Source organism: Ostrea edulis, chromosome 4 (genome assembly GCF_947568905.1).
Source record: "Ostrea edulis chromosome 4, xbOstEdul1.1, whole genome shotgun sequence".
In the NCBI taxonomy this organism is placed as follows: Eukaryota; Metazoa; Mollusca; class Bivalvia; order Ostreida; family Ostreidae; genus Ostrea; species Ostrea edulis.
Window position 1 is genome coordinate 1,753,445 of NC_079167.1, and position 12,740 is coordinate 1,766,184.

The following is a 12,740-nucleotide window of genomic DNA, read 5'->3' on the forward strand; positions in this document are numbered from 1 at the left end:
GTAGACCACATACAAAGACATGAAGAAAACCAGTAATTTGGAAGCCTATGTCCAGTGGTTCAACAGACTAAGTTACTTTGTTACTACAGAAATTTGCTCAGTGAGTGTGATATTTTACATCCACATTTCTCAATCAAATAATTTTAGAGATTTAATAAGTTTTCAAATAGCTTTTCTTTTCATTTAGCTGTAAAAAAAATTGTATCTTTAACTTACAGCATTTAAAGAAAAAGAATCGGGTTCGAATCATAGAATATTTTGTTGATGTGGCAAAAGAGTGCATAAATATGGGCAACTTCAACTCCCTCATGGCAATTATTGCTGGGATGAACATGACCTGGGTATCAAGGTTAAAGAAAACGGTAAGAGATGAGACAATTCTTTCTTTTAATATGTTTACCAGAAACTATTGTGATTATAATTTCAGTGAAGTTGAAGAAGTAATAATGACTTGGTCTTTATTTCCAGTGGTCACGAGTAAATACTGCCAAGTTTGAAATTTTGGAACATCAGATGGACCCCACCAGTAACTTTGGGATATATCGTTCCTGTCTCAAGGCAGCCATGTGGCGGTCCGAAGGTGCAGAAGCAGGCAGCAAACAAGAAAAGGTGAAGTTCAACAAAAATAGCAGACTTTGATATGATACTGTTAATGTAAGGGAAACAACTCTTAGTTAAACTGTGGCCTTTAATCTTGTTAATTTACTTTCAGATCATCATTCCATTCTTCAGTTTGTTTGTAAAAGACTTGTATTTCCTGAATGAGGGTTGTTCTAACAAACTTCCCAATGGAGATATCAACTTTGAGAAATTCTGGCAGCTGGCAAAACAGATCTCAGACTTCATTACCTGGCAGCAGGCAGAGGTTGGTCATATATAATTGATGAAGTCCAGATCAATATGGTTGTTTAGGGGGATGTTTTTTCTTTTGTTCTTTTCTGTTTGTTTTTCGCACGTAAGATACTAATTATCTGCGAAGACAATTTTTTTCATTGATCTTAGAATATTCTATTTTGAGGTCATTTATCTTCTTTGCTCCTTTTTCTGTCTCTGGGCCATTGTCTGTTCATTGAGCAGTATATTGATAGGTTGTGCAATTGATCAATATCCTGTGGAAAAATACATTTTGGATAATTACTGTAAAATGCCCATTTATTTTAAATGTCATTCTTGGGTTTTCAACCATATCCATTAAAAGAACGTCAGTGTTGTTAGATATAATACTAATTGAAATATTTTTGTACCTTTTCAGTGTCCATTCCCAAAAAATGACAAAGTGATCAATTACCTTTTGACATCACCTGTATTCTCAGAGTCTAGTAAGTATAAATTTAATTAAATTCATTAATTCACCCATCAGAACTTCCAGAAATCTTACAATCAAGATGACTTGTTCACATTGTAATATTTTATGTTTATGATTGATTTTTACAGCCCTAGCTCTAGCATCATTTGAATGTGAGGCACCAGAAAAAAGCTTTGAGAAAGAAAAACACAAACAATTAAAGTGAGTCAATGTTTAATAGGCATTGTAAATTTACTTCATGTATGTAAAATTTATATCTTCATAAAACTTAAGCTAATGTAGTAATGAATGTGTCAATAATATATCATTATATACCATTGATTTTTTCCTTTTCAGAGCCAGTGCAGGAGTTTGACAAAGTGTTTTATGACAGTAATACATTTATGCTTCATATCAGACAAGCCATTGGCTGATGTTCACTTCCTAGTCATTCGTAATAATCTGCTGTCAGAACCTTCAGATTAACCATTCCATGAAGAAGTTTGGAGACTGTAACTGAAATATTCTGAACTTTATTCACTGCCAGAAAATACAATGCAAGGAGGGAGGAAACTGGCCACCTATCAGTTTATTGGACATAGAGACTCTTGGTGTCAAGGGAGATAATTCACAGATTGTATCAATGTGTTTCCCAAACTTTTCATATGTTGAAGTACAAAATGTTTTATCTGATGTACTTGATACACTTTATTTATATTATTTTTACAATTTTTGACCAAAGGGGCTTATAGGTTCATGGGTAATTGTTTTTAGTAAGAAACTATTTTAGCAAATTATCCTGGAGAGAAAATAAATCTATACAATTAATCCCTTATATTGTTTAAGCAATATATGCAATGCATTACAATTACTTTGAAATTTATTAAGATATTTGTTCAGTCAATTCCCGCAGGTACCATTTTTGTATTTGTATAAATGCATATTCTTTTAAAAATATGTCAAATGCCTGTATTTATTGCATGATTGTTTAGCACTTCAAAATTTGTAGTTATCATTTATTGAGGGGGGGGGGATAAGACCAAAAGATAATTTTGGAGTATCCATCTTTATATAAATGAAACATTGATGAGTGGGTCTACTAACAATGGAATTGTCATCGATATATTTTCTTTGAATTTGGGGGTGTCTTTAAAAGTGCTTGTTATTCTCCCAATTCCTTGTCTCTGATGTAAAGAGTGCTATATATTTTGATACTGTGTGATTTGTAACTGTGCATGTGATAAAAAGAGCCTTGAATTGTGTCAAGGCAACACTTGATCTCAATCACATCATTTTTGTCAATGTGTCATTTCCCATTTTGTCATAACCAACATATAAGGCATTCACAGTGAAATATCCATTTCTTTTCATTCAACCCATATTATTTGGTCCAAAGGAAATGTTAATTTATATTTTGAAAAGTATTTATATTTTGTAAAATATTCTGCTGTTTAGCAGAGCAGTGCAATTAAGGACATCACTGGATGAAATTGTCCTGCAAAACCTCTGTTGATTATTCGTTGTTAATCAGGTGGTCTACTGAGCAGTGTAGGAACTTACCTTATTTTTGTTATTATACATTGTTATCAAGTATTGTACAGAAATTATGTAAATGGGCGGTTTTTGTTCTACTTGAATCTCTCATTGAATAAATTATTGAAATAACTTAAATTGATTTTTCTTTATTTTTTAATGGCGTTGTAGATAGTTGCAGGGATTAGTAATAAATAAAGGTGTGAAGGGTTTTACTGATTTAGATGGCTGCATGGAACTTTAGGAAAAAACAGATGACTGACCATGGCACTCACAGTACGCTTAAGGCCTGTGGGCCTCTTGTTCTTAACATTAATTAGATACCTATATACTTTATCACCTGCCTATAGTGTTAATGTATCTCATTATAAGGACTCTAATTTGCCAATAAACGGTATCAGTGGTGTACGTCTGACATGTTTCAATTGTTAGGCCGTTCTCTACATACAGATTTTGATACGGATTACAGGGCTTGAAGCTAACTTTTTATGTCACCAGTCCAGCCGGACTGATGGGGTATAATTTCAACCAGTCCGCAGAAAAATTTACCAGTCTAACCGAGTTTTCCAGAAATAATTAAACATATTTCATTAATGCTATCAAAATGAAATTTAATTCAATATGCCTCAGACAATATTGTAACACTTAAATGTGGGATTTATATTTACGAATCAAGATTTGTCTGATATCTACAAAAGATGCCAAATGTGTGTAAAATATTTCATAAGTACATGCATATTTTCCAAAGTGATGCTTTAGAAAATTAACTAGTCCCATCGGACTGACTAAAACAGATGTCAGTCAGTCCGCCAGACTTTTAACCAGTCACAGACTGACGGACATATGTTAATTTCGAGCCCTGGATTACTACGTTTACCTGATCAAGATGAAGTCTCACAGGGTAGTGACCGGTCAACAGGGGATGTTTACTCCGACGAGACACTAATCAGGGGTCTGTGTTTGCCCTTCTCTTTTAATTTTGTATTCTTTATAGAATTTATTAGATTGATCACTGTTTTTTATCTTTACTTGTTCACTTAATTCATAATATTATTTTAACCATATGAACAAATGGATTTTCTAACAATTAAATTTTGTACCAATATAAATGTTCTACTCTTTAATCAAGTCATACAAAATTTAGTGCAGATATAGTTTACTTCCGGTTTTGTAGTTCACTACAGGTTTTGAAGTTTAATTACTTTCAGTTTTGTAGTTTACTTCTGGTTTTGTAGTTTACTTCTGGTTTTGTAGTTTACTTCTGGTTTTGTATGTCACTTCTGGTTTTGTAGGTCACTTCTGGTTTTGTAGTTTACTTCTGGTTTTGTAGGTCACTTCTGGTTTTGTAGGTCACTTCTGGTTTTGTAGGTCACTTCTGGTTTTGCAGTTGTGTGATTCAGCCATTGGGGCAAAGAAAGAAAGACAACTCTTACATCTTGAAAGCCTGTATTTATTTCATCATCAGGACTACAGTAATGTAATTATTGGGAGGTAAGGGGAGGGGTTGTTGTTGGTATTGTTTTTATATGCTCATCAAAGATGGAACATATTATGGTATGGCATTGTCTGTCTGAACCTTGTAGGCAATATACAAAATGAACCGAAAGAACTGTAAGCTCCAGGATCTTACAACTTGGTACATTTGATCTTCATGTTGAGAGGAAGATGCCTATTGTTTCTCGAGGTCAATGTCGTAGTATCACTTAGTAGGAAAACCTTGTAGGCAGGGTACAGACCAAAATGTAAGTTCGAGGATCTTGAAACATGGTACATTTTATCACCATAATGAAAGAAAGCTGCCTATTGTTTTCAATGTCAAATTCATAATATCAATTAATAGATAGGAAAACCTTGTAGGCAGAATACAGACCAAACTATTGGGGCTAGGACTGTCAAACTTGGTATACATACTAGTTGTGCTAAGTGGAGGATGCCTATTGTTCTTCCAAGGTCATAGTATCACTTAATAGCAAAACATTTTAGGCAGGATACAGACTGAACAGGGGTAGGACCGGCAAATTTGGTACACGTACACCTTATGCCAAGCAGAGGATGTCTCTCAAGGTCAACAGTCAAGGTCATAGTATCACTTGGTAGAAAAACCTTGTTTTTGTTAGAAACAGATATTGCCCTGAAATTTAGCCACAAGCTTTCTCTCATAGTATTTCAGCTGGATTGGTGCACTGTGACTTACTTTGGGGGTAAAAATAGGTCAAACAGTTTTCCAGATTTTATTTCATTATGGATACAGGTATTGCCTTGAAATTTTGCCACAACCTCCCTCTCGGATAAATGCATAATCAGTTCACATTTCAACTTGATTGGTGCACTGTGACCGACTTTAAAAATAAAAGTAGGTCAAATAGTTTTCTGAACTTTTTCTCACATGGATACAGATATTGCACTGAAGGTCTGACAGGCATGTGTTGTACCGTTTGCTGTACTCTTCTTGTTGTTTTTTAAATAATTACTTGATTAGAATTTTATGCCAGAAAATGACTACATACTCAACACATTTTAAATTCCTAATATTGTTTCTATTCTGACTTGGAAATACAGTTTACTTTGTAGTGGGCATCCTTTGGATACAATTAAACTGACAGCATTGAATTTTTGTTCTTTATCAAATTCAATGATAGTTTACATGATTAAAGGAATTATTAACCAGTGCAAACAAACTAATTAATAGAATGCTTTGATGTGTGTTTAGGAGAGAATTGGTCTTTTGGACTGTTTGTTCGGTATAACGTAGTGGATTATGACAGAATTAGTACCATTTGAAATATCTGTGATTAATCTTGGAGCATCCTAAACATCTACTGAGAATTGAACCAGAATTTGGTATATGATGTGTGGTTCAGTGTTATCGTGGTAGACAGACTGTGCACCAGTGGGTCTTTAATTCATGCATAATACTGTCCATGGGCTCTAAAACTACATGCCTCATCTGAAAGAATGTGATTTTGCCATAAACTAACAAACATCATTTTCATTTGTGGAATTCCTTTGTGTAAACATGCCAAGACAAAATAGCTTTTGGGAGGTCACAGGTGCCAGGTTCGAAGCAGATGCATCGATCATGAAAACATTCGATAAATGTGTAAAAACAATACATTAGGCCAAGTAAAATTAATTAGTAGATTATCATTCAAACTTCACAAAAAAATGGGGCGGGTGGGAGGATTTTATTTTTTATTTTTCGCCATGGTATTCTTGACCTCGAAAATGCCTTCTCTCATTGAGAAAAGGCTTTATAAATCATAATTACATGTGTATTTGTGTTTCTAAAAGGCAAAGTGAAACAAAGTACGTTTACGATACCGGACCGGACATAAAAATATTCGGAAATCGTAATTTTGAAAAATAAAAAAAATTGGGGCGGGGCGATTTTCGAGGGGCGGGCAGGAATGATAATCTACTAATTAATTTTACTGGGCCTTAGTAGGTCAGAAAGGAAGGCTAGCCCAATAAACAAAATTACAGCATCAAGATAATCTACAACTAATTGTGAAACATGAGTCTGCATTGCCACAGACCACTCAACTTTAATTGAACTCCCCTTTTACTTCGTTCCAACCGGCCATCTCAAATTCACATCTAGATCCCTTTACACGAAGTTTATAAAATGGCTATTTAAACTATAAAATGGCTATATTAATGTATTGTTTAGTTGGTAATAATAGATTTTTAGATAATGGAAAAAATTAATTTTTAAACCATATCTTCCCATGCTATCTCCCAAAACCAGAAAGAATTTGGATCAACCCTTTCAAAACTCTCTCTCTCTCTCTCTCTCTCTCTCTCTCTCTCTCTCTGGACGATGAAACCTTACTTAAGTGAGGACGTCCTGACAATGTCTAGAAGAGAATACACGGCTATGTTATTGTAAAGGCAGAAATGCTCTGTGTTAGATATAGCTATAGTAAGAGTTTATCTATTACTCTCTTTTGAGTTGTGAAAAAATGGTTTTGAGAGAGAATATTAGTGAGAACATATCCTCACACCACTTGTCCACACTAATCTAATACCTTGTACCTACATCTTTCACGTGAGGTGCATCACGTTTATGGGGACGTTATATTGTGACGACAGAATTTTGTCCTCCTAGTATACTTTCTATCCTCACAAACTTCTGTCAAATGTTTAAAATTGTCCTCACTATATTCGTTTTATAATTCTCTCTCTCTCTCTCTCTCTCTCTCTCTCTCTCTCTCTCTCTCTCTCTCTCTCTCTCATCTCAAGAAATTCTACACCAAGGTTTTATTTCACATTATAACCAGTTGAGCTACAGACTCGACCGAGACTTTCGGGTTTTTTTTCTCTCTCAAATTCCAAATTCACTAGATACAAAAACAAAAATATAAATAAATACCAGTATTTCACCAACAATTGCTTGCTTCCAGACATGTTCATATTCTAGTAAATGATTTTACTGAATCCTCTCAATATTGTATCTACAAGAGCATTTTTTTTTATGTATTAGAGTATCTTAGAAACAAAGAATTTTTACAATTAGGACATATTAGTATAATACCACGTAACATAATATGTATTTTATACTATATGGTTAACAACACTTGCATGTGCGTTAGTGCCATTAAAGAATTGACTTGAACTATTAAATATATGACAACTGTGTTCTTGATATTGGTTAGAAAATGCGTCTCATCAATTGAATTGAAGAGAGCAATAATTGAATGAATGCCAGTCTGATTAAAACCACCCCCCTCCTCCTTACACTCGCCAGTGTAAGGAGGAGGGGGTGGTTTTAATCAGACTGAATGCTAATTGTGTTTTGTGTCTTGACTTTATAAAATTCAATTATTAAAAATTTCTTCAAAATGGATTTGATATTTTGACTGTTTGACAAATATTCAGACATAGAATCCATGAATTTACAGGAAATATTTCTCAGTCGGTTTGCATGCTAAATAAATAAATTTAAAAAAAGGGGGGGGGGGATCTAAGTTGTATACCATCGGTCATAAAACATATTCGAGACTCAGATTTATTTAAAACGTTTGAATGCACTGATTTTCCGCCAATCCGATCACGTTATTTTCCTAGCAACACTAACGCCCGGATGCTGCTTATGAAAATGGAGGACTCGAATATACCAAGTGGTGTGAAGTAAAACAGGAATACAGAAATTCTGAGAGCATCTGTGGATATTTTCTTATCCTTTTGCCAATGAGGATTTGAGGAAAAGTTTACAAAACTATTCGTTTGTTGATTTGGATTTGGAATATCGTAGATTACGTCAATTTTCGTTATACAAAACGTAAACATGGCGCTAGAAAGAGCTAAGGTGAGGGGGTCGATGTGGTGCCGAACAACAGACTCTGTTAATAATCATATTAAATGTAATCAATGCACACCAGTCTATAATAACAGGTGTTAACAGATTTGCAATGACAAAATCCGACTCTTGTGAAACAGTATGGGCATAACAAGATTACATATGCGATTACTAAAATGAATCACATTTGTAATGTTGCCAAAAAGTTCTTTCAACGGAACAATTTATTTCTACAAATCTGCAACACTGCCAATATTTCAAATGCAATTTGAAATGTTAAATAATGCTTCTTTTTTTTTTTTAATTTGTTATATATTTGTGTGACGCACAAAATAGATTGAGATATACCTATTATTATAATGTCAAAGTTTGTTGTGGAGTGATGCCGTATGTGACAATGCTTTAAATATTATACATAAGAGATATATGTATACACATAGGCATATCTGCATCAAAATCAAGTGCATAAACTATAAAATACATTTGTTAGACAGCAGAACTGGGAATTAAATGATTTTAAAGATAAAGATATTTGGCCTTGAACTGATTTCAGTCTTCACCAGGACGGTTTCAGATGGTAATTTATTACAAACTAGTATAGACTAGCCACAGGATTGGGTTTTTACTGTATGATACTGATCTCGGAAACAAATTTAAGTTCTTTATCTTTACAGCACTAAACTTTTCCTATCCACTGGGTTAAGGAATTTATATATACATTAAAGTAAAACTCCTGCATGTTTAGTTAATGGATTTTTATGTATTATTATAGGGTGGTGGAGGAAATTTTCACTATATTTAGTTACTTTTTGTTGTGGTGGCACACTCTGTATACTGTTAATCATTATTATTTTGTTTGAAGTATGTGGAAACACCCATTCATATTATTTTGTTTGAAGTATGTGGAAACACCCATTCATATTATTTTGTTTGAAGTATGTGGAAACCCCCATTCAGAGCTGCAGCAAAACTAGGGGACTGCCTGGTCTACCACCACTGCCAGGTCATGTGGATGAACCATCAGATCTGTATAAGGTACACATTCAAAGGAACAAATTCTATCTGTTGAATATTCTTTTTAATTCATTAGGGCTAATTTATGAATATTAAATGATATACAATATGAATTATATATAATTGGCAAAAGTTCTGTTTTTTGTTTTGGTTTGGTTATTCATTAACAGTCCTTCTAGAGGCATTATTATATGTCCCACTTGACAATGTATCTTTTTTTTCTCTTAATTTAGCAACTGTCCCTAATCTATTTCATGTCACTGTGTGCCATATTGTTCCATCTTTAATATGTGAAAAATCTAAATTTTGTAAATGTATCTACATTTACAAAATATTAGAGTTACCAGAGGAAACTCTGTCTGTCTTGCACCTATTTATATTTGATAGTGTTTGTTTATTTGGTTTCTTAAAACAGATAAATATTTTCATACATATGTATTTCATTTATGCTGCAAATATTTAATAAGGCCATGCATGAACATGTAATTTGTAACAAGCTGATACCTTTTATGTCTATTTCAAAGCTCACTAACATAAAAAAGGTCATGAACTGAACATAAAAAGATGGTTGCATAAATATCGTTTTCTTGGTACATATGTACCCATGTAAATTTCATGACTCTGCAAATAAAATGAATTTTATGTTAAAGAACTCTATAGTGCTATAAATGAATTTGTTTCCCCTGTAGATTGTCTTGAGAAATAGTGAACATCCTCCCATCATGAAAGGAACATCCTGGACCCTGGCTGCACCATTTAAGGAGGAGAAGTTCCACAGGACACCCAGTGAATCTATAGCAAACAATTACACTCCTACAGCTAGTGATCTAAAGCTCAAGGATTTACCCAAACTAACAAGAACAAGAACAAAATGTAACTACTCTCATCCACCTTTTATATAATCAGTCTCAATGCTGGTGTACTTGATTTTCCTCACAGTGCCATCTTTTAATGCATTTGTCATTTCCCAGACTGGTATTTTTTGTGTCAAAAAGTAGCATTGGAGGGGTGGTGGTGGTGTTAGATTATTCTGCTATGGGAGAATAAAGATAGTTTTTTTTCTCTTGAAAACATTGTTTTTTGTCCTATTTTCAGTGAGTACATTGAAAAGTCCCAGAAATACAAATGGTCTTCCTGGTAGAAGCAAAACAATGGCCGACAAAGTTCAAATGAATGGCCACAATGGTATTGACAAGTAAGTTCATAATTTCCTCAAAACGTAATTGCCTTCTAGTATTAGATACATGGATGTTGATTTCAAAGAAATTACCTTTTGATAGTTAACTGATCCAAGGTGGTTATTTACAACCATTTATTTACCTTTTTCATAGAAATGGCTATTCCTTGAATGGGCATGATGTTTTGCCTGAAATTCAGGAGTTACCTCCCAGTCGACCCATGACACCAAATGAACAGATGGACATAATGATAGCCATAGAAGAGGAAGTTATACAAGCAACAGGAACGCCCTCTGAACGAGATGAACAGGTAGGGAATTCTATGATATTTTAGGGAATACCTTCTGAACAAGATGAACAGGTAGGGAATGATATTTTAGCTAGTATTTAGTCTTGACCTCAGAGTTCCATCAAACCTGAGAAAGCCAGTTTTAACATGTGTCATTAAATAATGATAGCATACAATATCTATGCATTGAGATTTTCTGATGATTTTAAAGAATGACCTATTAAAAAAATGTAAAAAGAAATTTTTGATATAACTACTAAACACTTTATTTATTAATGGAATTAATGTTTCCATTTTCAGAGATATTATTATTATGTAGAAAAGGGGATTAAGCGATCAATGCTAGCCCCACAACATCCAGATGTCATGAAAAATGTGAAAAAATTAATTCCCGAGAAACTCTGCACTAGTCTTGATTTGAAGTGGTTGAATGATGACCTCTCTGAAGAGGTCAACAATGACTACGAGTTCAGTCTCAGGAAAGCAATAGGTAAAGCATAAAAAAAATATGAAATGCAATTTAGTAATAGATTTAATCATTTCATCATTTCCTAGTATGTTTCATTCTCTATTCTTAAAATTGTAGTTGACTACATATTGAAAGATCCCAAGGAAAAAGAGAGACTTCACATTGAATGGACCCCATGGCCCTTCCCCCTGAGGTAAACAATATTTTTTGACCCAGTGAATTTCATTCATGTCTGTTTAATGTTTTGCTCTATAAGTATATGTATTTTTTTTATGATTTATTGTGTAAGATTGTTGGTGAATTAGGATTTATCCATTTGAATGACAGGATAGTTCGGGCTCCTGTTCCTTGGCACGAAGACTATAGAGAGCTGAAGGATTACAACACAAATCATCTGTTTATTACAAACCCCATCATGCTTGAGCTACAGAATATATGGTTTGACCAGTAAGTAGCTTTATTCATGTAATTGATGAGGAATCTTAAATATGTCAAAAGTTTATAACATATTTATGCATAAAATATGTATGTATACTTTAACCCTCATTGCTTTATAAAAATTTTGAGGTTTTGCTGAAATGAATAAGAATAGATGTACTAGTTTCACAAGTTATTACTCTCTTAACTGACACCCAGACAGTGTGCTTGATAAATGCTTAACTGACACCCAGACAATGTGCTTGATAAATACTTAACTGACACCCCGACAGTGTGCTTGATAAACACTTAACTGACACCCAGACAGTGTGCTTGATAAACGCTTAACTGACACCCAGACAGTGTGCTTGATAAATGCTTAACTGACACCCAGACAGTGTGCTTGATAAATGCTTAACTGACACCCAGACAGTGTGCTTGATAAACACTTAACTGACACCCAGACAGTGTGCTTGATAAATGCTTAACTGATACCCCGACAGTGTGCTTGATAAACGCTTAACTGATACCCAGACAGTGTGCTTGATAAATGCTTAACTGACACCCAGACAGTGTGCTTGATAAACACTTAACTGACACCCAGACAGTGTGCTTGATAAATGCTGAACTGATACCCAGACAGTGTGCTTGATAAACGCTTAACTGACACCCCGACAGTGTGCTTGATAAACACTTAACTGACACCCCGACAGTGTGCTTGATAAACACTTAACTGACACCCAGACAGTGTGCTTGATAAACGCTTAACTGACACCCCGACAGTGTGCTTGATAAACACTTAACTGACACCCAGACATTGTGCTTGATAAATGCTTAACTGACACCCAGACAGTGTGCTTGATAAACACTTAACTGACACCCCGACAGTGTGCTTGATAAACACTTAACTGACACCCAGACAGTGTGCTTGATAAACACTTTGTATTTTCAGATTCAGTGACCTGAGATTTGTAAACCTGAAAGAATTGATGGAAGCTGACCTGCCTCTGCTACCAACAGAATTTGAGTCCCTTGTGAAGAAACAATGCTGGGATGCTCATGAAGTGCTCAGGAAAAGGTTAGATATACCTATTGTCACAGATTGACATTCATGTCTGTTTCAGAATGTATATTGAAATTGAGTTCTTTCATTCATTATACACTAAAATTATTGGTTTTCATGGGTGTTTAATGTTGTTTCTGTGATGTGGATGAACCCATAAATTTAAATCCTCCTTGAACAAAAGAAAGTGAAA

General features: G+C 34.3%; 2 protein-coding genes across 10 annotated transcripts in view; both read left to right on the top strand.

Moving 5' to 3' along the window:
• Positions 1 to 2,956, top strand: part of LOC125670472 (ras-GEF domain-containing family member 1B-like) — a 47,176-nt gene extending 44,220 nt beyond the window's left edge. For all 5 annotated transcript variants that reach the window (XM_048905661.2, XM_048905662.2, XM_048905665.2 and 2 more), the window contains 7 exons: positions 5 to 100; positions 219 to 362; positions 469 to 609; positions 713 to 865; positions 1,253 to 1,319; positions 1,435 to 1,507; positions 1,643 to 2,956. In XM_048905661.2, coding sequence (XP_048761618.2) covers positions 5 to 100; positions 219 to 362; positions 469 to 609; positions 713 to 865; positions 1,253 to 1,319; positions 1,435 to 1,507; positions 1,643 to 1,661 — 693 coding nt within the window. In that variant the 3' untranslated portion in view covers positions 1,662 to 2,956. The remainder of the gene's footprint in view (positions 1 to 4; positions 101 to 218; positions 363 to 468; positions 610 to 712; positions 866 to 1,252; positions 1,320 to 1,434; positions 1,508 to 1,642) is intronic.
• Positions 2,957 to 7,870: 4,914 nt separating this feature from the next.
• The window catches only part of LOC125670482 (dynein axonemal heavy chain 3-like), a 63,465-nt gene continuing 58,595 nt past the window's right edge, over positions 7,871 to 12,740 (top strand). For 4 of the 5 annotated variants that reach the window (XM_056161582.1, XM_056161584.1, XM_056161583.1 and 1 more), the window contains exons 1-9: positions 7,877 to 8,126; positions 9,054 to 9,152; positions 9,821 to 10,004; positions 10,227 to 10,326; positions 10,463 to 10,619; positions 10,899 to 11,088; positions 11,185 to 11,260; positions 11,395 to 11,514; positions 12,437 to 12,562. In XM_056161582.1, the coding sequence (XP_056017557.1) occupies positions 8,106 to 8,126; positions 9,054 to 9,152; positions 9,821 to 10,004; positions 10,227 to 10,326; positions 10,463 to 10,619; positions 10,899 to 11,088; positions 11,185 to 11,260; positions 11,395 to 11,514; positions 12,437 to 12,562 (1,073 nt within the window). In that variant the 5' untranslated portion in view covers positions 7,877 to 8,105. Of the gene's footprint in view, positions 8,127 to 9,053; positions 9,153 to 9,820; positions 10,005 to 10,226; positions 10,327 to 10,462; positions 10,620 to 10,898; positions 11,089 to 11,184; positions 11,261 to 11,394; positions 11,515 to 12,436; positions 12,563 to 12,740 lie in introns of all 5 variants that reach the window. The other variant, XM_056161581.1, reaches the window with a different exon arrangement.